Raw genomic sequence first — 26,110 nt, forward strand, 5'->3', positions numbered from 1 at the left:
TGTTTGGTGCCCACTGGTCTTTGCCCCCAGGACAGGCCTTCATAGTACAAGTCAGGGAAGGTGAGGGTGGCCTAGATTTTCTGAAGTAGAAAGGGTGATGTGACAGGGAGGGAGGAAATGAGTACAGTTTGATCTCAGGTGTGTTTCAGGAGGAAGAATTCTTAGGAAAGAATATCATGGAAGGTGAGAATCTAGAAATAGATTTCCCTAAAACCATCCTTCCTAAGATGCCTAGGGCATGCAAAACCCAGGGTATACAAGCCACTGATCTACATAATAAGCTTGGAATAGTGCCAGGAGTTTATGTTGTGTCCCTTAAATGCTAACTATGACTTTATTATTTCTGTATCAACTATCCAGTACGTAGTACTGGAATAGAATACAGTAACTGGAATGCAGAGAGAGTCTAGATATAACAGAGGGCTGGGCCAGATAAGCCTAAAGGGCCCCTCTAAACCTGGTCCCATCATCTTGGTCTGGAACCTGAATTGGTCACCTGCTTGACAGATACTCCAAATGTGCAGGTTCAAACAGCCTTTCATTTGCTCGCAATACTGCAGGCCAGCAATTTTAAAGGCCCTACCTTCAAATATAGTCTCCTTCTGAGGTTGAATTATGTGGGCTTCAGCTTTACTTCTATTTGAGGTGAACCCACCTGTGACACTTATTTGGGCTGGGGCTCAGCTGAGCACCCTGGTATCAGCAGCTGCAGTCCAGTGGCCCATCAGCTGGGCCTGCTTTGGGGCCTCAGCTGAGATGACTTGCATCTGTTCCATGTGGTATCATCTTCTAGTAGGCTAGCTAGGCTTCTTCATGTGGAAGCAGAAGAATTCCTTAGATCAGCCGTTCTCAACCTGTGGGTCGTGACACATGAGTGAGGTCAGATTCCACATATGAGTGAGGTCAGGTGATACTTGGCTATCTCTGGCAGGTTTATTACAGACCAATATCCCCAGGTGATACTTGGCTATCTCTACAGCAGCTGTTCCCAACCCACAGGTTGAGAACCGCTAGCAGGTCGCCTAAGACCATCAGAAAACACAGATATTTACATTACGGTTCATAACAGTAGAAAAATTACAGTTATGAAGTAGCAACGAAAATAATTTTATGGTTAGGGGTCACCACAACATGAGGAACTGTATTAAAGGGTCGCGGCATTAAAAAGGTTGAGAACCACTGCCTTAGAAGGATGGGGGAGGGAGGGAGGAGAGAGGGAGGTAGGGAGAAAGGACAAGGAGGAGGAGGAGGAGGAGGAGGAGGAGGACAGAAGGGAAGGGGAGGAGGGGAGGAGGGGAAGGAGGGGGAGAGCGAGTGAGCATGCATGCACAAACCTCAGAGCACAGGGTCTTTTAGATCTCTGCTTGGCTACTGTTTCATTGTCCAAAGTATGCCTTGTGGCCAAGGCCAGAGTCCATGTGAGAGGGTATTACACATGAGTATGGATAGATACAGGGAGGTGTTATCGTGGGGTCAATGGTGCTACCACACAACCCCAGGGCCCTGTGGCTGCCTCAGTTTTACTTCTATTTGATGTGAACCCAACTGCGAGCTTAGATTGGACACTTGTTAGAATAACTGCCTAGGCATTCTTATTTTTTCTCTACAACCAGAATCTTGTTTTTCTCAAGGAGACCTACTTTGGAGGATATCTTGCTCTAAGACTCTTTCCAAGGGTATGCTGTTAGTCCTGGAAAAGCACTAATCAGAGAATAGAAACCCACTTTATAGAGAGGAGAGTCTAAATCAGCTGTGGGCAAACTACGGCCTGCGGGCCGGATCCGGCCCGTTCGGCTCTTCTATCCGGCCCGCGGAGCCAAAAGAGCGGAGGGTTCTCTTGCTCTCCCCTCCATTCCTTTACTTTGAATTTATATTAGTTCACACAAACACCCCATCCATGCTTTTTTTCCAGCCCTCTGGTCCAGTTTAAGAACCCATTGTGGCCCTCCAGTCAAAAAGTTTGCCCACCCCTGGTCTAAATGGAAACAGGTGGCCCCGAAAAGGCCTTTTCATCATTAAGGCAGAGCTTAGAAATTGGGTGGTGCTGTTACTCCTGGAACCTTTAGGTTAGAACCCAACCCAACCATCAAAAGAACTGAATGTTTTGGGTTGTGTAATCAGGGAGTCTGGAGTGTATGGCTTCATATTTGTCTTGATCCAGGTGTGGGACAGCATCAAGTCACTGGTGTCGTGCTCTGGCTCTGCTGTACTCATCTGAAGTGTGAAAGCCCTCAGAGGTGGCCTGAACCAACACCTAGGCACATACATCTCCTAATTCCTGGAGTATATATGTCTAAAGCAGCATTTATTTACCATATTTTATTTATTTTTCCTTTCACAGTGAGAAAATATTTGGTGAAATGCCCTCAGAACAGGTAAGAATATTTTTGCATTTACTTTCTTTAGATATTACCAAAAAATTGGTTAAATTTGTATCTTTACTTAAAGGTCTTCATATTAGTCCACAAATTGGCCTAAAAATGTGTGTCCCACATGCATTTTCATATTTCCAGACTCCATGCTCTGCTGTCACCCCCAAAGGATCCAGAAAACAGGTGGTTTCATGCTGCCCAGCACCTGCTCTGGAGGACGGTCCCTCATTTAGAAAGAGGCTGGAAACTAGACTGAACCACTTTGATGCCTTCTGACCATAATCACTCCCAATCTTTTCCCAACAATGCTTGCTTGTTCTATGCCCCACTCTGTAGAACACAGCCATCCTATATAATAAAAGGGTAATATGTAAATTGACCCTAACAGCAGAATGACCAGAACAACTGCTGGACCAGTCACTATGAGGTGCATTGACCATTAGTTCCTTTCCCTGCCCAGCAGGCTCTGATTGCCTGATGGCCACCTGCGGCAGGGGTGGGGCCATCGAGCGGGTGGGAACAGCCGACTTCTGGGTCCCTTCCCCCCTGCCATCAGGCACTGATCACCCAATGGTGAAAGGGGAACTGGGGGTGGGTGATGATGGGGGACGGGGCCAGCTGAGGGCACCTGGGGAAGATGGCCCTGATCGCAGGTCAGGCCTAGGGACTATACCAGAGCATGAATTTCATGCACAGGGCCTCTAGTAAGTAATATATGTGCTAAAATGCTAGCTTTAGCTGGTCGGACAAACCTCATAGGTAACATAATAGTTATAGTAAATATTGCAAACTCATAGTGTTTAAAAATGTGAGAGTTTTGATCCAGGCAAAATGGCATAGGTCAATTTGTCCCTGTTCTGCCCTGCTAAGCATAAACATAAACCTTGCAAATAATATGAGACACCAAAGGAGGACTCTGAAAGTTGGTTAAAGGAAAATTATGAAAACCAAAGACAAAGGAAAAAAATCTCAAAAGCAATCAGAGAGAAATAATGTATTACCTATTAGAGGAACACAAATTTGAATGACAGCATATTTTTCATCTGAATTCATAGAGGACAGAAAGAAATGGAACCGCGTTTTTTAAAAAAAATTTTTAAAGTACTGTTAACCACAAATTTGATATCCAGCAAAATTATCCTTTAGGAAAAAGGGGAAATAAGGGCATTTTCAGATTAAGGGAAACTAAAGAAATCTGTCACTATCAGGCTTACTTTTAAAGAAATTCTTGAAATAAAAGAGAAAATCTTGGTGCATTAGAAAGGAAAGAGGTATAATGGAATATAAATATGGGTAGTTAAGTAGACTATTTTTTCCTCATAAGTTTTAAAAATAATATTTGATGATTAAAACAAAAATTATAAAGCCATCTGATACTCAAGAAGAGCATTATGATATTTAAAAGTGGGAAAGGTCAAGTGACCTAAATAGAAGTAAGGTTTCCATACTTCACTGAAAGTGATAGAACATTGGTATAAGGAGACTTCAATATCCCACTCTTTCATCAAGATAAGTCTGAAAGAGAACATCAGAGTAGCTGTCCCTAGTCCTGATGTGATCCCCATTGAACCCTGAGATAAAGAAAGCCATCCCAGAAGCCAGCACCAGAGGGCGAGCCTCCTTCTCTTGCAGCTTTCCTGCTGCTCTGTCCTCATCCCTGGCCTTGCATTGCCTTTTTCCCTAGGATGCGCATTGTTCCCATGAGCTGGAGTTAATAGCACCCATGTGTTGCATGGTCACAGTTGGAGCAAGCATGTTTCCAGCTGAAGCAACATGCATGTGCAGTAAATGGAGAGTATCCCAAGGATGGAAGTAGATGTACCATGCAAACAGTAATAATAAGAGAGGTGATAGCTAAATTAATTTAAGATAATAGATAATTTAAGGCAATAAATATTACAAGAGATGAAGTTTCATAATTATAATGGGTCTGAACATCAGGAAGATATAGTCATTATAAATCTACTAGTGGCCCGGTGCATGAAATTCGTGCACATTAAAAGGGGATTAATTAGAGGTAATATTTTAATATTGCTATTTGCCCTTTCTCTATAATAGAAGTGTCAGAGATGAAAGAAAATTAGTAAAATGTATATGAAAATCTTCCTTCTGTCAGAGTCTGGGGCGCGCCATTTGACCCAGAGTCAAGTCCCTGCCCACTGCGGTGCCTCAAAATGGCACGAGACCCAGACCCAGCCAGCCCCACCCCCATTGGGTGAGATCCAGACCCGGCGGGCCCCACCCTTGTCAAACCCTGCCAGGTGGGGGGCACAGCCTCAGGTCCTCTGTCAGGCCCTGCTGGGTAGGGGGGCACAGCCTCAGGGCCCCTGTCAAGCCCCACAGGGTGGGGGGGCGCAGCCTCAGGTCCCTGCTGATTGCTCATTAAGGCTCGTTACGGGAACTTGGCCTCCGCTGTGGGTGCAGTCATCTTGTGTTATGGAAACCCTGCCTCCATTGTGTTCACCACCATCTTTGTGATGGCATGACAGTCAATTTGCATATTTCCTCTTTATAAAATAGGATATGGACCTAAAAAAGAGCCTCATATACATGAAGCAAACAGAAATTTGAAAGATAAAGTAGATGATTCTAGAATAGTAGTTGATTCTATTGTTCCATTCTTAATAATTGATAGAATAGCTAGACAGAAAATCAATAAGGGCACAGAAGATCAAGCAATTTGACCCCACACATAAGAATGCTCTACCCAGTGACTACAGGATAAATTCTTTTCAAGTGTCCTTGGAACATTCTTCAGAATAGACCAAATGCTAAGCCATTAAACAAAAATTAAGAATTCTTAGGAAAGAATACCATGGGAGTTGAGGGTCTAGAAATAGATTTCCTCAAAACCATCCTTCCTAAGATGCCTAGGGTATGCAAACCCCAGGGTATGTTAGAAATCATACAAAGTTTGTTCTCTGGAAACATTTAAAACATGTTTCTAAATAATACCTGGGCCAAAAAAGAAATCACAAGAGAAATTAGAAAATATTTTGAATTAATGAAAATGAAAACCCAATATACCAAAACTTACAGGATACAGCAAGAGCAGTGCTTACACAAAACAATTATGGATTTAAATAGCTATATTAGATAGAAAGGTCTCAAATCAGTAACCTAACCTTTCACCATAAGAAACTAGAAAAAAGTACAAGTGAAATAAAAAATAAGCAGCATAAAGGATATAATAAAGATTAGAACAGAAATCAGGGAGAACCAAGATGGTGGCATTGATAAACATGGCTACTCACTGCCTCCCACAACCACATCAAAATTACAACTAAAATACAGAATCACCATCATTCCCAACCGCCTGAAATCTTGCTGAATGGAAGTCCTACAATTATAGAAGTAAAGAAGAAAGTGCATTGAGATGAGTAGAAGGGGGTGGAGATGTGGAACAGGCTGGTCTGACACATGAATGGCATTTTTTTTTTTAAATCAGGAGGCATATCTCTACTGTGGAGGCCTCCTGTGAGAAGCAAGGGGTTCCAGCCCCTACACCAGCCCCCAAGCCCATGGTTTCATAGTTGGGAAGAGAAGCCCTGTAACTTTGGACTGTTAAACCAGCAGGGATTGTGGCTGAGTGACACAGAGGCTGCTGGAGACCCAGGCAGTTCCTCTTAAAGTGCCAGAGCACAAACTTACACAGGCTTGCTCCCTCTGAGCTTCAGCACTGGGCAGTGGCTTTGGGGGATCCAGGGACATATGGGGAGGAACTGGATTGCCTGGCATTGGGGCAGGAACTAGAGGGTGCTCATAGGGGTTATTGTTCCTATGCTGGGACTTCCCCCATTGCAGAGCTGTCTGGAAGCCATATCCGAGTTTCCATCAAACTAGCTCACACTGTTTGTTCCACCCTGGTGATCCCCTGAGACCCTGTCCCATCCAATTTGCAGCCCCAACCAAACTGTTTGCAGCGGCTTTTCCATATGAATGGCCTGTCGTGGCTCAGGCTTCAGAGTTTCCTAAAATCTCTCAAACAAGCAGCAGCTGGTGTCAGCATTCCCTTTACCTATCAGTAAGAGGCCCATGATCCAGCACTAGCACCAGCCTGCCTTGCTTCACAGTTTGACCTCGCCAGGGCTCTTTCAAGCTCAATACAAGTAGCAGCCATCTGCAGATTGCTCTTCAGCTCTTGATGGGTGGCCTCAGGCAGTGGCTGACTTTACACCTCCTGGGAGGCCCCAGAGCCAGTGCACCCATGGACAGTTTTAGACCATGCCAGATTACAACTCTACACATCCACAACTGATACATTCAAGGGGCGGACTCAGTAAGCACCAAAGTCACACTGAAGCAAGTCCTGTTCTGTAGGGGTGTCTCTTGCATAGCAGCTCTTTCACTATAGTCACAGCTGTTCCTCATAACCAATTGGCCTGGAGGTCAATTCCTCCTAGTGATGTCAACAGCAATCAAGGTTCAACTACAACAAGACTGTGCACACAGCTCACACAGGTATTCATCTAGAGTGCCCAGCTCAGGTGACTGGGGTGGCTGAGCAATAGGCCCTACAGGACACTTATTACACAAGGCAACTCTACCAATTCCAGGAGACATAGAAACTCTACCTAATATATAGAAACCAACACAGGGAAGCAGACAAAATGCAGAGACAAAGAAACATGTCATCAATGAAAGAGCAGAAGAAATATCCATGAAAACAGCTAAATGAAATGGAAGCAAGCAAACTACTGGATGCAGAGTTCAAAACCATGGTTGCTCATGGTTGATAAGGTTGCTCAAAGATCTTCATGAGAGCTTCAAGGGACTTAGTGAGACTTTCAAGGATCTTAGTGAGAATTTCAAAGACATGAAAAAGGTCCAGTCAGAAATTAAGCATACACTGAAATAAGGGATAATTTATAGAGATTCAAATGTAGAGTAGAGGATTCTGAGAATCAAATCAGCAATTTTTAATGTGAGAAAGCAAAACCAATGAGAAGAGCAAAAAGAAAAAAGTATCTAAAAATATGAAAATAATGTAAGGAACCTCTGGGACAACTTCAAATGTACCAACATTTCACATTATGGGGGTGCCAGAAGAAGAAGAGAGAGAGCAAGATATTGAAAACCTATTTGAAGTAATAATGACAGAAAACTTCCCATACCTGGTGAAATAAATAGACTTACAAGTCCAGGAAGCACAGAGAGTCCCAAACAAGAGGAACCCAAAGAGGCTCACACCAAGACACATCATAATTAAAATGCCAAGGGTTAAAGACAAAGAGAGAATCTTAATAGCAGCAAGAGGAAAGTAGTTAGTTACCTACAAGGGAGTACCCATATGACTTTCAGCTGATTTCTCAACAGAAAGTTTGCTGGGCAGTAGGGAATGGCAAGAAATATTCAAGGTGATGAATAGCAAGGACCTACAACCAAGATTACTCTACCCATCAAAGCTATCATTTAGAAATGAAGGTCAGATAAAGAGATACACAAATAAGAAAAAGCCAAAGGAGTTCATCACCACCAAACCAGTATTACATGAAATGTTGAAGGGCATTCTTGAGGAAGAAGAAGAAGAAGCAGCAGCCAATAAATACATACCTATCAACAAATAAATCTAAAAATAAAAATAAATGACCAAGGAATCTAATGGACAAAATAAACTGATGAATAAAATAGAACCAGAAGTATGGAAATAGGGAACAGACTGATGAGTTTCAGAGGGAAGGGGGAAGGGGAGGGGAAGAAATTAACCAAAGATCTTATATGCATATGCATTACCTATGGACACAGACAATAAGGTGGTGAAGGCCTGGGGCAGTGTGAGAACAGGGTGGAGGGTGCAATGGGGGGAGGCAAAGGCAGTCATCTCTAAAACTCTCATCAATTAAGAGAAAAAACCCCACAGAAATCCATGATATGGAAAACACACACACATCCTATATAATAAAAGGCTAATATGCAAATAGACCGAACAGCGGAACAACCAAATAACCAGTTGCTATGACCACTAAGGGGCGTGCACAGAACATGGCAGGCATCAGCCACGGCAGGATGGTGGAGCAGATGAGCGGGGGTGCCAGACCAAGGCAGGGCACCAGTCACTGTCATCGGAGTGAGCCTCTGGTGGTTACTGAAAATTCTTTGCTCCTGCACGCCGCAGTCCCGCCTGGCGCTTGCACCTGCTGTTGGCGCTGGCCCTGCTCACACCTACTGCCAGTGCCGAAGTTGCCGATCACACCCACTGCTGGCACCTGGCACAGGCCCTGATCACTCAGCGCCATCATTGGGTGTGAGCGGCAGCTTCCAGCCCCAATCTCCCCTCAGGGCTTCTCCACCTACCCCTGCTCCTGAGGGGAGATCAGAGCCAGCAGCCACCTCTCGCACCCAATGCCAGCACCGGCCCCACTTGCACTGCAGCTGGCACTGGAGCCACCACTAGCACCCAATGCTGGTGCCTGGCACCGGTCCCAATCGCTCAGCACCATCAGTGGGTGTGAGCAGTGGTTGCCAGCCCTGATAACCCCTGAGGGCTTCTCCACCTCCCCCTGCTCCTGAAGGGCAATCGGGGCAGCTGCTGCTCACACCCACTGATGGCGCTGGCCCCAATTGCTTCCTGCCTTCAGCAGGTGTGAGTGGGGCCGGCACCGTCAGTGTGTTGGAGTGGCTGCAGTGGGAGCAGGGCTTCAGGCAGGCAGGTGACTGGGGCTGCAGTGCGAGGGGCTGGACAGGGGTGCAGAGGATGGGCCGAGACCTACCTCTGTGCCTACCAAGCTTCGCAGCCCACAGTTTATTTCAAGGTGCATGAATTCGTTCACTGGGCTCCTAGTCCTATCTAATAAAAGAGAAATATGCAAGTTTACCGTACCTCCACTACATCCACAAGCCACGCCCACCAGCCAATCAGGAGCGAGTATGCAAATTAACCCAGAGCTGCAGCAAGCAGGAGGCTTTGGTTACCCCCCACCATGGAGGAAGCCAAGCTTCCCACTCGTGATGGCCGGCCCTGGCATCCGCTCAAGGCTACAAAGTTTCAATTATAGAAGATAAATAAATTCCAACAAAAATGGTGGCAGCCATGGAGCTGGAGAGAGCATGAGGCTTGGGTTGCCCCCGGCGATGGAGGAAACCAAGCTTCCTGCCCGTGCTGGCTGGCCCTGGCCTCCACTCAAGGCTACAAAGTTTCAATTATAGAAGCTAAATAAATCCCAGATACCAGGGCCTCTGCTTGGGTTGCTGGGGGTGTGTGGCCGGCCTGCAAACCACCACAGGCCCCTCGCCCAGGCCGCCCCATGCCCCAAGGGAACCCCCACCCTGATCCGGGGCACCCTTCAGGGCAAACCAGCCGGCCCCCACCCGTGCACCAGGCCTCTATCCTATCTAATAAAAGAGTAATATGCAAATTGACCATCACTCCAACACACAAGATGGCTGCCCCCATATGGACACAAGATGGCCACCACAAGATGGCTAGTAGGGGAGGGCAGTTGGGAGGGATCAGGCCTGCAAGGGAGGGCAGTTGTGGGTGATCAGGCCTGCAGGGGAGGGCATTTGGGGGGGACCAGGCTGCAGGGGAGGGCAGTTAGGGTGACCAGTCCTTCAGGGGAGGGCAGTTAGGGGGTGACCAGTCCTGCAGGGGAGGGCAGTTAGGGGCAATCAGGCTGGCAGGGGAGCAGTTAGGCATCAATCAGGCTGGCAGGGGAGTGGTTAGGGGGTGATCAGGCTGGCAGGCAGAAGTGGTTAGGGGCAATCAGGAAGGCAGGAAGGCGAGCAGTTGGGAGCCAGCAGTCCTGGATTGTGAGAGGGATGTCTGACTGCCCGTTTAGGCCCGATCCCTGTAGGATTGGGCCTAAACGGGCAGTCAGACATCCCTCGAGGGGTTCCAGATTGGAGAGGGTGCAGGCTGGGCTGAGGGACCCCCCCCCCACCGTGCACTAATTTCGTGCACCAGGCATCTAGTAGAAATATAATGAAAACAAAAGTTGATTCTTTGAAAAGTTCAATAGAATTTACAAACCTTAAGTTAGACGCTCCATGAAAAAACAAAAAGAGAGAGAGAGCAAGGAGAGAAAAAATCCCAGTTACCAAAATTGGGAAGGAAAACAGAAATTTAGACCCTACAGAAATTTCAAGGATTATAAGGAAAAATTAAGAACAAGTTTATTCTAACAAAGTAGACAACATAGATGAAATGAAAAAAATCCTAGAAAGACACAAATTACCAACACCAATTTAAAAAGAGAGCTATAATTTGAATAAACCTGTAATAAGTCAAGAAATTGAATTGTTATTGAATTGTTAGCTAAAACTTTCCAACCAAGATAAGCCCAGACCCACATTGCTTTACTGGTGAAGTATATCAAGTATTACAGGAAAAATGAATGCCAGTCCTTCCCAAACTCCTTGAGAAAACTTGAGAAAGCAGATGGTGTGGGGCTAAATGTATAAAGCACTCTTCACATCTCAGTAAGATGGTAAATACAATTAAAAATGGACAAAAGATTTGAGTAGGTATTTTCCTGAAGAATGTATACAAATGACTAACAAGTTTGTGAAAATATGTTCAATATCATTAGCCACCAGAGAAATGCAAACCAAACCACATGTGATGCTGCTATGCACCCACTGCAATGCTGTCATACAAAAGACAGCGGTGTCGCGTCTTGGCAGGGATGGGGAAGGCTGGGACCCTGTGGACTGCTAAGTGGTGGGAATGATAAGTGGTGTAGACACTTGAAAAACAATTTGGTGGTTTCATAAAACAGTAAACATAAACTTACCAATGACTCAGCAATTCCACTCATAGGAATCTACCCCAAGAGAAAGGAAAGCATGTGTCTACAAAAAGACATCCATGGGTCTGTTCATAGCTGCTGTATTCATAGTAACAGAAGCTGGGAAAACCTAAATATATGGATCCACTGGTGTAGAAGTAAACACAATTTAGTATATCCATCCAAGGAAATGCCATTTGATAAAAAAAAAGAACAACTGCTTATGTATGCTACAACATGCATGGGCCTCAAAAACATTAAGCTAAGTGAGAGAACTCAAATGCAAAAAATTACATATTGTATGATTCTATTTGTTTGGAATACCCAGAAAAGGTAACTCTGTGGAGACAGAAAGTAGATTAGTAGTTGCTTAGTGCTGAAGGTAGGAATAAGGATTAACTCTAAATTAGAGGGAACTTTTGGGGGATGACCGAAGGTCCTAAAACTGTATTGTAGTGATGATTGCACAACTTTATGAGTACACTAAAATGATTGAATTGTACACTTATGATCAGTCAACTTTATGGTAAGTAAATTATACCTCATGAAAACTACGTGTTTCTTTTTAGAACATATGCCCCATCGGGCCGCAAGGACCGGCACTGGAGATGTGGGGGGTTGTGGCTGTGTGGCCAGAGGCTGGAGAGCAGCCTGCGGAGTTCCTGGGGATGCTGAGATCCCTGTCTGGCCTTTGCACGTTACCATGCGGTGCCAGGGGCTCAGGCCGCTCCCCTCCCCTCCCAGGCCCTCTCCTTCACTTGCCCCGTTCTGAGCTGGTGCTGACCGAGGCTAGAAGTACAGGGGAGGGTATTATCCCAGCCTGCCGGCATTGGGGTTTGGGATTCCTACTAGAGGTCAGGTCTGACCACAAGTCCCTAAATGCTGTCCCCTCGACCAGCTGGTGCCGTCAGCAGGACTGGTTAGAGGGGCCTGAGTAGAGCTCTCCCCATGGGCCTGACTTCTGTTGGGCCAGCCCACAGACCTACCTGCCTCTGGAAAGCCTGCCTGTACTCCACTGCACCCCGAACCTTGAAGGGGCCAGCCCTGCTCCCGAAAACCTGGAAATGGGCTACACTGACTTCCATTGTCTGCGTAGATTAGAACCTCATGCCGATTTGACTAGATGCAGCCCAGGTCCTTGTCACAGTACCTCACTGTGACAGTCAGGCTGTGCCTCAGCTGTGTGCTCCCATCCCTGTCCGGCCAGCGGCTCCAGATCCTGGCTCCGCCATCTGAGCTATGGCAGTGGGCAGCCGGAACCCTGGCATCTCAAGGTTTGATCCAGACAAATGTCCTTCTCGGTCCTCTAATCACTCCTCCAAAGGAAGAATGGCAGAGAGCACAGGACCAGGGCAAGGTGCCATGGGAGGGACCCTCAGGAAAGTCTGGAGCCTGCAGTTGCTGGTGGGGCCTTGTCAAGTGCCTGGGCCAGAACCTGGAGGCTCTAGAGAATTCCATGGCTTGTTGAGAGAAGTCAATGGAAAGAAAACAAGTCTCATCCTGAGTTTGTGTCACCCATGAAGTCGGAAGTTGCCCTGATCTTCAGGATGGGAAGTGCTTTTTCCCACGGCCAAGTGTCCTGGAGCAGAGCCAGCCCAGGCGGACACCACCTCCCAGGGAAACAACTCTGAGCAGCGGCCTGTGACGTTCTCCACCCCCCAGCGAAGCAGCTTGAACGCAATGCACCACGTGCTTGCAGCTGTGATGGGTCCCCACCCTCCACACACGAGTGGGTTCAGATGCCTTCCTTCCTATAGGTCATGTGCAAGCCAGTTGTTGCGAGAATGGACAAGGGCACTGAAGAGGCTGTTCCCAGCTAGGGCATTTCCTGACCCTTAGTTTGACCTCTTCTTCTGGGTTTGAGATGACAAAGTATTTGCAAATGGAAACATTAAACTATGTTACCTGTGCCGATGGCAGCTACAGCTGAAGTAGGCAAGCCTTCTGCATGCTTCTGGTGCCCACTTTCTCACACACGTGGGCAGAGACTCTATGTGTTGGGTAAGTCACAGGACAGCTTCTCTGCTTTAGAGCTTAGTTTGAAGCATTCTGCAGTCTTTTCTGAACAATCACATATGTTTAAACATACCCCGACAATCAAAGTATGGGATCTAATTAACAAATGATTCACTCAGGATCTTAGAATGAAAGCAGGCTTACAATTTCAAAAAGAATCCAAAGCTGTGTGCCCGGAGGTAGATGTGTAACGCCCTGTTCTGTTGGTGCAGTATTGAGTAACATAGTGCTACACTCACTCCTTCTCTGAAAGGCATCTGCTGTGGTGGCTCGAGGCTCTGTGGCTGGGCTGCCTGCACTGCCACTAGTTGCTGTGTGCCTTTGAGCAGTTTGTCAGTGTCTCTGATAAGATGGGACGATGATGCCCTAGCACATAGCACTGTTGGGAGGATTAAATGAGTTAGTGCCTGGTGAATGCTGAGATCCATGCAGGTGGCTCTATTATCATTCAGTCAGTACTTATGAGTGAGTCTTCTGCACAGGACGCTTGTAAGGCCCGCAGAGCAAGGACGGAATAACACGGCCCAGGCCCTTGAGGTCTGTGTCAAATGGGAGACCCAGAGAGGCAACATTATGGCAGCACCTTGGGAGGCCCACAGAGTTGTCACAGCACCCAGAGGTCTGGGGTGACAGGGAAGGCTTGCTGGAGGTGAGATGTGGGCCCAGCATGAAGGATGAGTGTCCCAGGAGAAGAGGACTGGCGCGGGCAGATGAAGAAGCAGGGAGAAAAGCAGAGCAGGGAAAAGGCCGGGGCTGGAGGGATGGCTCCTGGGAGTGAAGAGCCTGGAGGTTCGGGCAGAGCAGCAGGGAGGAGAGGTGGGAGGGTGGCAGGGCCGGGTGCCCAGGGACGGCAGTCTATTAACAACAGTAACCAAGCCTCACTTTTATTCCATCCATGTTCAGGCCACAGTGCCGAGCATGGACATGCACCACCTTCACTTCCCACAAGCCCATGAGTGGGTGCTGGGCTGGGCCCATTCGATAGATGAAGACTGACATGAGAGTGGATGATGCTGAGCTGCCCTCCCAGGGAAGCATGGGGCAGCCAGGATGCCCGCCCAGGCCACCTGGCCGCAGAGCTGACGTGGTCCCAGGTGCGCATGGAAGCTGGGAGCCATGTAAGTCATCACACACATGAGCCAGGAGGAGATGCTGCAGGAAGTCGTGCCGTGCAAGGAGCAGAGGGAAGGGCGCGGCTGTGGGTGCTGGTGCAGCTGTAGGTGGGGGTGGGGAAAGGGAAGGGCTGCCACCGCCCTGCATCCCGGACTTTGAAAGCCCAATGGGCTCTGGTCACATGATTTGCCAACACCCCGCCATGGTTGTGGCTGTTGGGTTGTTTTTCGCCTGCGTGTATGCTGATGGCTTCCCTTCTGTCCACATTCACCGGAGCAGCCAGGTGGCGGGGTGAGGACAGGTCAGCAGACGAGGCATGTGTCTCCTGGCCTGTCTCCTGCTTCCCTGACGTCACTGATGCCGTCTTGTCCCCATCCCAGCTCAACGTTTTTCCCCTGCCCCAAGGGGGCCAGGTGGGGAGCATAGGCCTGTGGGGCCTGGTCGCTTGTCTGGTGTAACATAGAGAACAGTCCACCTGGATTTGCTGTCAGTTTATGCTGTGGCCCCCGCAGCTTCTCTGGGGATGTCTCCCTCCACAAATCAGGCACCATCTGGCCTTCGTCTCTCCCTCAGGGCTGTCCTGAGGGCTCAGCAAGGTGCACGCTGTGGCTGACGCCTCAGGATGGCTCCCAGTGCCACACCTGCACGGCGGAGTGTCAGGGATTTCTCTCTACTCCTCTCAGAGCCTGCAGGGTGCAGAGTCTCTCCCCAGAGAGCCAGTGCAATGCCAACCTAGAGAAACAGCCAGTCCTCCGTCCCGCTTCTAACCTTGGGCTCCAGGAGACAGTCAGGAGGTCTCCACTAGGAGGGAAAGCTGCGCACCTGAGGTGCTGCCGTGGGTGGCCCAGGGCAGCTTCCATTCCTGGCTCTTTCCCGGGCAGTGCTGTCCCGGTGCCGATGCGCCCTGAGGCGGGCCTGCCCCTCAGAGGGGAAAGGTGGCGGGTCCATGCACCCCCAGCCTCAGAGTCATCGTCGCCCTCACTGTTAGTCTAGAGGGTCAGGTTGTGCTGAGCAGGGGGTGATTCCAACCACCAAGGCATGAGGCCTCAACCCTGTGGGTCAGGGTGGCTTCTGGGCAGATACCCCCTGGCTCTCCCTGCCGTTATTCTTCTGGCCAGGACACCTCATGGAGCTGTGGGATGTTAGTGAAGCACCTCCCTGCCGTGCCAGTTAGCATTCAGAGATTTTAAAGTCACACACAAAACCGTCAACCTGGCAAAGCCTGTGTGCCGAATGCCGAGGCTGGCAGGGACTAACGGCACAGCTCTAACCCGGAGGCCACGGGAGGCTGTGGACAGGGAGACAACTTGGCAATCCCTCACAGCGGTGCAGCTTTTGTTGTGATGCTGTTCAAAAGGGTCAGAGGCTGGCCCAGCCCATGTGGCTCAGTGGTTCGATTCCCGTTCAGGGCACATGCCCCTGTGGCGGGCTCAATCCCAAGTAGGGGGCGTGCAGGAGGCAGCCAGTGATGTGTCTCTCTCATGAGTGTTTCTATCTCACTATCCCATTCCCTTCCTCTCTCTAAAAAAATGGTCAGAGGCTGGAGGCAGCAGGAAGTACATTGTGACCCTCAAGGTCTGCTGGTTCTTTCTGGGTGCCCCGGCTCAGCTTTGGCTCAGTGCAGAGAGCTGCCTGAGTCTGGCTCCGCATTCAAGGACTCAGAGAAGATTCCAGAATAATGATAATAATAATATAGTAATAATAATATTGGTAAAATCATAATAGGTGATGGCCATTAAATGTTCACTGTGTGTAAGACACATTTCAGGGGCGTCACCAGGAGTGAGTGGCACCATTCATCCACCTTGAAAGTGAGGTTCTGCCACTTTAAGCAGTTCCTGGCAAGTGGCATCTGTTGGCCTCGTGTATTCCAGTGTCAGGAGGAGCCCTGGAGTCCATGTGTGATGTCAGGAAATCTGCCTTGTTTGCCTGAGTTCTTGGCCTTGATCAACGGCAGCAGACCTGGGGGCGGGGGGGCACCTGTTGTTGTTGATGCCAGTGAGTTGCCACCGTAGTTGCTGAGACCAGCTTTCGTCCGTGGACATTTTGCACTTTCCGGTGCAGGGTTCAAGGTCGTGGGGTAGTGAGCTAGCCGCATGCAGCCTTGGCAAAGGGAGCACCGAGAGCTTGGAAAGGAACTGAAGGGCCCACCCCCCGGGACGAGGGTCAGGGTTCTCGGGTGCGACCTGGAAGTGCAGGCAGGAGGGAGGAGCGTGTGGGTGCTCCTGAAGGTAAAGGGATCAGCTAAACAACCACTTTCAAGGCCTTTGTGGAGTCGCAGGATCAGGTGAAGAAGGTCCGGGACGCCGGCCTAGACAATGCTGGTTGGACGAGCGCCCACCTCCCTCTGCCCCACGGGCTTCCTGGGAAGGGAGCTGGCATCCCCAGCGTCCAGTCAGACCCTGCCAATCTCTGCAGCCCAGGACAGGTGCTGTGCCAAGGATGAGGAGCGCCCACTCATTCAGCAGCAAGAAGATTAAACAGCTCTTGAGGCTCCATTTGACTCAGCTCCTATGCTGAGGCCAGAGATTGCCTTAGACTAAAGGGGTGACTGTTAGATGTGTGAGGGCGAGGGCCCCTCTGAGAGCAGCTGCTGCAGCCCAGGTGACCCGACTGACCCTGAGGGAGTGAGGATGACCCCGAGGGAGTGAGGACGACCCTGAGGGAGTGAGGCCGCATTGACCCAGGCCAGAGCGCAGCATGGCAGCTCAGCGTGAGGCCTCTTGCCACCAGTTAGGAAGGGGTTGTGGCTGGGCTGTGGTTTCTTTCACAGGGCAGCTCGGTTTATGCTGCCTCACTTGCTTTTTCTGCTCCCCAGCCCTGAGCTCTAGGGGCAAGGTGGGCCCTCCTGTGCCCGCCTCCATTTGGGCACTGGCACCCCTTCTTCCAGACAATTCCAGGCACAGGAGCGTGCATCCCTCCCCTGCTGCCCACTCTCGGGTCGGATGGGCCCTGGGTCTTGGGCCCCAGCCACAGCTCCTGACCCCAGACTCCAGCACTCAGGTGGGCTCTCTCTCCTCCCGCCTGGCAGGTGTTAGAACAGCTGTAAGAGTCCCGGGAGCTCCCTACCCAAATTTAGTACCAACTTAAAATCGGTGGGTGCTGGCGTCGCCTTCTGGTACCTTCTCTGTAGGGAGCTGCGTTAACGTGGCTCGGGCACTGCAATCTGACCCGATTTACCATCTTGCTGCCCCAGTTTTCTTGTTCTCTGCTGTCTGGCATGGGCCCAGAGTCCTTGCTGAGGGCCAAGGAGGCAGGCCGACCTACAGGTCCCAGGCCCCCTCCCAGACCCTGAGGCTAACTTTCCCGTCGGGGTCAGATGCCAGGTTCTTTTCACAGTGCCTTGCATGGGATAATGACAAACATAGCTGTTGTCAATTTCAGAATGTGGTTGCTCACAATCTGGTCAACACCTGGCAAGGTCAAGGGTGCCTGCTTTACCTGGTGTCCGGGGGCAGCGTTCTTGCTCAGGGCGCAGCCTCTCCCTCCTTCCCTGCCTGCCCGCTCTGCCCAGCCCTGGTACTGGTGTGGCACCCCTGTTCTGGGCCAGCCAGAGAGCATGCCTTCCCTCAGGGCCAAGACATGCCACCACCAGATACCCAGGTAGCAACACCATTCTCCTGGGCAGTGCCATGAAGTGCCCTGACCACCCTGTACCCACACGACGAATATTAGGGTCCATGCTATCTGGCATTTCATGCCCCATTGAGTTTAGGCCCCACTAGCTCATCTGACCCTCAGGACAACCCTGTGAGAAGGATAGCAAGGTGGTGGGATGAGGCTCGGGGAACTGAGAGACTTGCTCAGGGTCACCCCTCTGCCACTGGTCTGGGGCCCATTCACCTAAATCTGGCCTCCGTGGGCCGCAAAGAGGTGGGAGAGGCTGCCATGAGAAACCGCCGGGCAGGAACCTTGCACACGTCACCAGGGCCCCACCGGTGCGCCTCCTGCCCCACCCTTGATGGAGCCAGAAAGACCGCCCTGTTCCCACAAATCACACTTCCCTCCAATTGCACAGCTCTCACCTCATCAGGGCCTCCAGCCCGAGTCCTACCTGCTTTGGTCTGACTGGCTCTCTCCCTTGAGTCAGACACAAAATACAGTCCTCTTCCAACCAAGATGCAGAGTAATTTTCTTTAAGTGGATCATAAAGTGGCTCTAGTCAAACATTACCACCAGCCCGCTGGCTCAGCAGGAGAGGTAAGACCCAAGGGAAATGTTGCTGAGTGCAGTTGTGTTTCCATTGCTGCAACACGAATCAGAACGAGATCTAGTCAGTGTGGTTTTGGAGGGAACTGGCGATGACAGAGCAGATCCTTCCCATTCACTTGAGCCCTGGCACGAGGGCTAAGTTCCTCAGTGATGCCCAGAGTCGTCATGTTTTATTTAAGTGCTAAGGCATTGTCCCCGAGAGGAGAGGAGAGGAGAGGAAGGGGACTGCTACTTGATTCTGCAGGGTGTGAGGTGCAGCTGGGGGGAAGATGCAGCCTCAGAGGTGAGAGACAAAAAGAAAATATTGAATGGTTTTAGCAAAAAAGAAAAAAAATACTGTGCTTAATAAAAAGGCAAAATTGGAAGGGCATTGGGGGAAATGCCTGGGGCAGTCATGTCAGCCTGGTGAAAAGGTGTGTGAACGTCTATGAGAAGCACGCGATCCTGACCAACAAGCAGACATCCACTCAGCCCTCCTAACGCGGAGACAGCCAGCCAGCCAGCGAGTGTCATCCTCACCAGCAATCAGAAGTGCAAGGGGAATAGGATCCCACTCCTCTTCATTGAATGGGTAATTTTTAGGCTGATAAACCTGGTGTTAAATAGGATGAAAACATCTGTTGACAGAGTGGCTATAAAGTAGGACCAATGTGTCATAGATCATATTGACAGTGGGCATTAAATATCCTTGAAAATGGTCTATGTAACTGGTACTTCCAGCTCTAAGAATCCAACCTAAAAACAAGTCTAGGAATGGAAACAAATTGGCACATGTACATTTATAACATTATAATTTATACTAGGGGCCCAATGCACGAATTTGTGCACCTAGAAAGGAACTGTGGGCTGCGAGGCTGCGGTGGGCACAGGGGTGGGTCTTGGCCCATCCTCCGTGCCCCCACCCAGCCCCTCATGCTGCAGCCCCAGGTCCTTTCACTGCCACAGCCTTGCTCCCACTGCTGCTGCTTCCATGCGCTAAGAGCAAGGAGTGATTGGGGCCGGCGCCAGTTGCAGGTGTGAGCGTGGCTGGCGCAGGCAGTAGGTAAGAGCGGCAGCTACCGGCCCCAATTGCCCCTCAGGAGCAGGAGGAGGTAGAGAAGCCCTGAGGGGCGATCCAGGCCGGCAGCTGCCGCTCGCACCCATTGACAGTGCCGAGCTATGGGGGCCGGTGCCAAGCACCAGCAGTGGGTGCAAGTGGGGCTGGTGCAAGCGCCGGGCGGGACTGTGGCATGTGGGAGCAAAGAATTTTCAGTAACCACCAGAGGCTTGCCTTGATGACAGCGACCGGTGCCCTGCCTTGGTCTGGCGCCCCCACTCACCTGCTTCACCATCCTGCTGCAGCTGACACCCTCCATGTTCTGCGCATGCCCCCTGGTGGTCAGCTCATGTCATAGTGACCAGTTGTTCAGTTGTTCCGCCGTTTGGTCTCTTTGCATATTAGGGTTATATATATATACTACTGGCCCAGTGCACAAAATTTGTGCATGGGGGGGGGGTTGTCCCTCAGCCCAGCCTGCTCCCTCTCCAATCTGGGACCCCTCGGGGGATGTATGACTGCCGGTTTAGGCCCCATCCCACTGGGATTGGGCCTAAACCGGCAGTCGGACATCCCTCTCTCAATCTGAGACTGCTGGCTCCTATCTGCTTACCTGCCTGCCTGCCTGATTGCCCCTAACCACTCTGCCTGCCGGCCTGCTCACCCCCAACTGTCCCCCACCCCCGCCAGCCTGCTTGCCCCCAACTTCCCCCCTGCCAGCCTGCTCACCCCCAACTGCCCCCCTCCCCGCCGGCCTGATTGCCCCCAACTGACTCCCACTGATGGCCTGCTCACCCTCAACTGGCCCCCCCTGCTGGCCTGCTCACCCCCAACTGCCCCCCCCCCACTGGCCTGATCACCCTCAACGCTCCCCCCCAGGCCTGATCACCCACAACTACCATCCCATCCTGGCCTGATCACCCACAACTGCCCTCCCCTCTTGGCCCCTAACTGCCTCTACCTCAGAAGAACGTCCTGAAGGTCTCCTGGAAAGTCTCCCAGTCTAATTAGCATATTACCCTTTTATTAGTATAGATAGAGGCCTGGTGCACGGGTGGGGGCCGGCTGGTTTGCCCTGAAGGGGGTCCTGGATCAGGGTGGGGGTTCCCTTGGGGGGCGAGGCAGCCTGGGCGAGGGGCCTGGGTGGTTTGCAGGCTGGCCACGCCCCCATTGGGGTGGGGGTCCCCATTGGGGATGGTGCTGGCCTGGGCAAGGGGCTGGGGCAGTTTGCAGGCCAGCCACGCCCCCATGGGGTGAGGGTCCCTACTGGGAGGCCATGGGCAGCCTGGGTGAGGGGCTGAGGGCCTTTTTCAGGCTGGCCACACCCCCTTCAGGGTTGGGGTCCCCGCTGGGGGGCATGGCTAGCCTGCAAACAGCCATCAGCCCCTCACCCAGGCTGGCCAGGCACCCCAGCGGGGACCCTCACCCCATGGGGGCATGGCCAGTAAGGGTAAGGGGCTGAGGACTGTTTTCAGGCTGGCCATGCCCCGCAGCAGGGACCCTCACCCCGATGGTGGCGTGGCCAGCCTGGGTGAGGGGTTGAGGGCCATTTGCAGGCCCCTCCCTCAGTGGCTGGCTCAGGTGACCCAAGCCTTCCTCACGCTCAGGCAGGCTCTGTGGCCGCCACCCACAGGTCCCTCCTTCATCAACCGGTCAGGGCAAGAGGGAGGCGTGGGTCGCCCCTGGCGATGGAGGAAGCTTGGCCGGGGACAACCCAAGCTTCCCGCTTGCTCTGGCCTGCTCCATGGCCGCCGCCCACAGGCCCCTCCTTTGGCGGCTGGCCCAGGCAGGCGGGAAGCTTGGCTTCCTCTTTCGCCAGGGGTGACCCAAGCCTCCCACTTGCTCCAGCTGGCCCCGTGGCCGCCTCCATCTTTGTTTCACTAATTTGCATATTCCCTCCTGATTGGCTGTGGGCATCGTGGAGTGATGGTCAATTACCATATTACTATTTTATTAGATAGGATAGATGTCAAACTGGAAAACACATCAGAAGTTTAGAAGTCAGGGATGGCTAAGTAAACTATAGTATATCTTCTCACTGGAATAGTATGAGGATGTAACAGTAAAAGAGATGTAGAATAATTAAAAAGACGAGTGCAAAATTGAAATATAATACGATAAAAAAATAGTGTATAAAAACCAAGGAAGGTTTGAGAACTTATGTCTACCCAAAAACCTGAACATGATGTTTGTGGTAGCTCTGTTCTTACTTGCCAAAACTTGGAAGCAGCCGCGATGCCCTTCAGTAGGTGAGTGGATAAGTAAGCCCAGTACATCCAGACCATGGGATTTTTTTTAGGACTAAAATAAAATGAGCTATCAAGCCAGGAAAAGACATGAAGGAAATTTAAATGCATGCTATGAAGTGAAAGAAGCCCATCTGAAAAGGTTACATACCATAGGGTTCTACCCATACGACATTCTGGAAAAGGCAAAACTGTGGAGAGAATAAATAGACAGTGGTTGGCAGGAGTTGAGGGGTGGGAGGGACGAAAAGGTGGAGTGCAGAGGGTTTCTATGGCCCTGAAACTGGTCTGTAGGGCACTGCCATGGACACATTACACTATCTTCGTGTAAACGCATAGGATGTGCAGCACCAAAAGAGAACCCTAAGGTAAATTGTGTACTTTGGGTAATACTGATATGTCAATGTAGTTTTATCAATGATAACAAATGTACCACTTGGGTAGGAGATATTGATAACAGGGGAGGAGGCTCTGCATCCGGGGGAGGGGGCAGAGATATAGGGAAATCTCTGTATGTTCCCCTCAATTTTGCTATGAACCTAAAACTTCTCTGAAGAATGAAGTCTATAGCCCAGCCAGTGTGTGTCAGTGGTTGAGTGTTGACATATAAACCAGGAGGTCACTGTTCCATTCCTGGTCAGGGCACAGGCCCAGGTTGTGGGCTCAGTCCCCAGTAGGGGGCATGCAGGAGGCAGCTGATCAATGATTATCTCTCATCATGATGTTTCTATCTCTCCCTCTCCCTTCCTCTCTGAAATCAATAATCTGTGTGTGTGTGTGTGTGTGTGTGTGTGTATGTGTATTTTAAATGAAGTATAAGAAAAACACAAGAGGGAAAGACTGGAAATAAAGGTTTGTGTTAGGTATTTATGCAGGTTGTGTTTTGGTTATGATAGACTTATTTTCTTTTTTCTCCATGCCTGTAATTACCATTTTAAAACATGAACATACCTAGCTGGATTGGCTCAGAGGATAGAGCGTCAGCCCACAGACTGAAGAGTCCCAGGTTCGATCCCAGTCAAGGGCATGTACTTCTATTGCAGGCTCAATCCCCATCCTTGGTTGGGGCATATGAGGGAAGCAACCAATCGATGTGTCTCTCTCACATCGATATGTCTCTCTCTCTGTCTCTCCTCCCTTCCACCCTCTCTAAAAAAACAAATAAATACATAAGTAAATAAAATAAAACATGAACATCTATTAATTTATAATAGAAATGCCTAACCCACTGAGGCATATCACCCAGGGCAAAAGTTAAAGTTTTTAAAAGTATCTATAATAATAAAAGCATAATATGCTAATTAGACCAGACAGCTGAACGACCTTCTGGACATCATTCCAGACGTTCTTCCAGATGAAGCCACAGCGGCGGGGGCTGAGGCAGAGGCAGAGGCAGTTAAGGACTATCAGGTAGGCAGATGAGCAGTTAGGGGTGATCTGGCAGGCAGGTGAATGGTTAGGGGTGATCAGGCAGGCAGGCAGAGTGGTTAGGGGCAATCAGGCAGGCAGGCGAGCAGTTAGGGATGATCATACAGGCAGGTGAGCGGTTAGGTGTGATCAGGCAGGAAGGCAGACGGGTTAGGGGTGATCAGGCAGGCAGGTGAACAGTTAGGGGTGATCAGGCAGGCAGGCAAGTGCTTAGGGGCAATCAGGCAGGCAGGTGAGTGGTTAGGGGTGATCAGGCAGGCAGGCAGAGGGGTTAGAGGCAATGAGGCAGGCATGCAGAGTGGTTAGGGGTGATGAGGCAGGCAGGTGAGTGTTTAGGGGTGATCAGGCAGGCAGGCAGAGTGGTTAGGGGTGATCAGGCAGGCAGGGAGGCAAGCAGTTAGGAGCCAGCAGTCCTGGATTGCAAGAGGGATGTCCGACGGCCAGTTTAGGCCCGATCCTGCAGGGATCTGGCAGTTGGACATCCCCCAAGGGGTCCCAGATTGTGAGAGGGTGCAGGCTGGCCTGAGGGACCCCCCTCCTCTGTGCACGAATTTCGTGCACCAGGCCTCTAGTCTATAACAATAAAAGTGTAATATGCTAATTAGACTGGAGGACATTCCAGATGAAGCCAGGGCTGCGAGGGCCAAGCCCCTTGCACAAATTTCAAGCACTCGGGATGGAGGGGGTTCCCCAGCCTGGCCTGTGCCCTGTCACAGTGCAGGAGCCCCGCAATCCATCACCCCAAAGAGGTAGGCCCCGTCCATCCATCCTGGGCTCCTCAATGGATTGCCCCAAAAAGGTAGGCCAGAGCTGGGGGAGGCCTGCAGACCCCTGGGCTGGGCTGCAGTGGAGGCCTGCGGTCCTCCATGCGCCTGTGGACCCCCGGCCAAGCCTTCAGTGGAGGGGCCTCTCCATGCACCTGTGGACCCCCGGGCCAGCCCAGGGGGGCAAGGATGCGAGCCTCATGTCTCCAGGCTGGCACAGGGAGCGGGGACGCGAGCCTCATGTCTTTGGCCCATTGCTGGGGGCTGGTACATGAGTCTCATGTCTCTGGGCTGGCACAGGGGACGGGGAAGCAGCCTGCTGATCTGTTGTTATGTGACAGCGTCCCAACCAATTTGCATATTATCCTATTATTAGATAGATATATAGTGATTCCTCTCCCTATCCTGCTTCTGTTTATTCCTCAGCATCCCATTCTAAGGAACCACTATTTTTAAATTCATATGAATACTTTCAGAATTTCTTTATGCATGTATATGGAAATACTAATATATATATTCTTATTGTCCCCTGTTTTTATTAAAAAATTATCACATTTTACACATTTTCCAGCACCTAGGTTTTTTCACTTAACAGTGTATCTTTTCTTATCACTACACTATGGAGTCTTCATTCCTCCTACAGCTGCAAGGGACTCCAGCTGTGCATTTGTGGAGTCTCCATGTTTCCTTGCTGAGGGATAGTTGGGTTGTTTTCAGTCTGCTGCTGTTACCAACGGGACTGTAATGCCTCATACATACATTTTCATACATGTGCAAAAATAGCCATAGAATAAATTCCTGGAGGTGAAATTGCCAGGTCAAAAAGTAGAAGCCTTGCCCTAGCCGGTTTGGCTCAGCAGACAGAACATCGGCCTGCAGACTGACGGGTCCCGAGCACATGCCCAGGTTGCGGGCTCGATCCCCATATACTTAAAAAAAAAAAAAAAAGTAGAAGCTTCTGTAACCCCGAGAGTCCACGTTATTCTGACTTGCAAGTGTTTCCCACCAGGAAGGGTTTCATTTGCACTAGCTGTGCTTCTGAGCGCCTGACTCCTACACCCTGCCAAAAACTGCTTTACCTTAAATTTGATGATTGCTATTCTGATATGTGGAGCAAGGGAGTGCACTACATTTTCATTTGGGTTCCTTTCATGAGTTTTATTTTTATTTTTTAAAAATATGTTTTTATTGGTTTCAGAGAGGAAGGGAGAGAGAGAGATTGAAACATCAGTGATGTGAGAGAATCATTGATTGGCTGCCTCTTGCACACCCCACACTGGGGTAGAGCCCACAACATGGGCATGTGCCCTGACCAGGAATGGAATGGTGACTTCCTGGTCCATAGGTCGATGCTCAACCACTGAGCCATGCTGGCCAGGCCCTTTCATGAGTTTTAGCATGTTTTCATGTAAGAGCATTTCCTCTTACCTATGAAACTATTTACCACCTTCATTCATTCTGATTATTAGCAGTCGGCCATATTCTTACGGGTTTCTAGAAATTCTTTATGTGTTAGGAAGAGTGCCTGTCATATTAACTGTGCCTCCCTGGCTGGGCAATGCGACCAAAGACCAGAGCTTCTGAGAGGGGCTGCCCTTGGGGTGGCTAGAGCCAATAGGATGCATTTGAAATAAGACTGAAGGCCATCCCAGAAAACACGTGGACTCCACCCCACGTGTAGCATCAGGAACAGATTTCACATCAGGACAGTCTGTTTGCAGCTTTTAGTTGGCTGCTCACTAACATTGTCACTCAGGGCAAGGCACTTAGCATCCGTCATCTTGCCTTTCTTACATAGAAAATTAAGATGATGGATGCAAGTGCCTTTCCCTGAGTGACGATGTTAGCAGCTCATCAGCCCCTTCACTTTGGGTGATCCTGGAAAGGAGCTGACACTTCGTGATTGAAGACAGCACTCGGGTGACCTCACTTAGCCTCCTGAAGGTAGGGTAGCGGCAGCAGGAGCGAGCACGGACAGTGATGGGCCCCTCGGGACTCCCAGGGCCATTCCCAGGGTCCTGCTCACGTGCACAGGATCTGCTGGGGTTTGAGCTTGTGAACCACACAGCTATGAGCAGGGCATCAGGGGAGCTCAAGCAGAAGTTTCCAGGGATATCTTCATACCCTGCTGGTGATGTAGCCAAGCCAGGCTGTGCAGCCAGTGGAACCAGGTGTAAACTATACAGCTATACACACC

At 50.2% G+C, this 26,110-nt stretch overlaps 1 protein-coding gene across 5 annotated transcripts in view; it reads left to right on the plus strand.

Annotated features, from left to right (window-relative positions):
• The window catches only part of VSTM4 (V-set and transmembrane domain containing 4), a 105,306-nt gene that overhangs the window by 48,157 nt on the left and 31,039 nt on the right, over nt 1-26,110 (plus strand). For all 5 annotated transcript variants that reach the window (XM_080640105.1, XM_080640100.1, XM_080640101.1 and 2 more), the window contains one exon: nt 2,342-2,375. In XM_080640105.1, coding sequence (XP_080496231.1) covers nt 2,342-2,375 — 34 coding nt within the window. The remainder of the gene's footprint in view (nt 1-2,341; nt 2,376-26,110) is intronic.

This window comes from Plecotus auritus (assembly GCF_963455305.1).
Source record: "Plecotus auritus genome assembly, chromosome: 9".
In the NCBI taxonomy this organism is placed as follows: Eukaryota; Metazoa; Chordata; class Mammalia; order Chiroptera; family Vespertilionidae; genus Plecotus; species Plecotus auritus.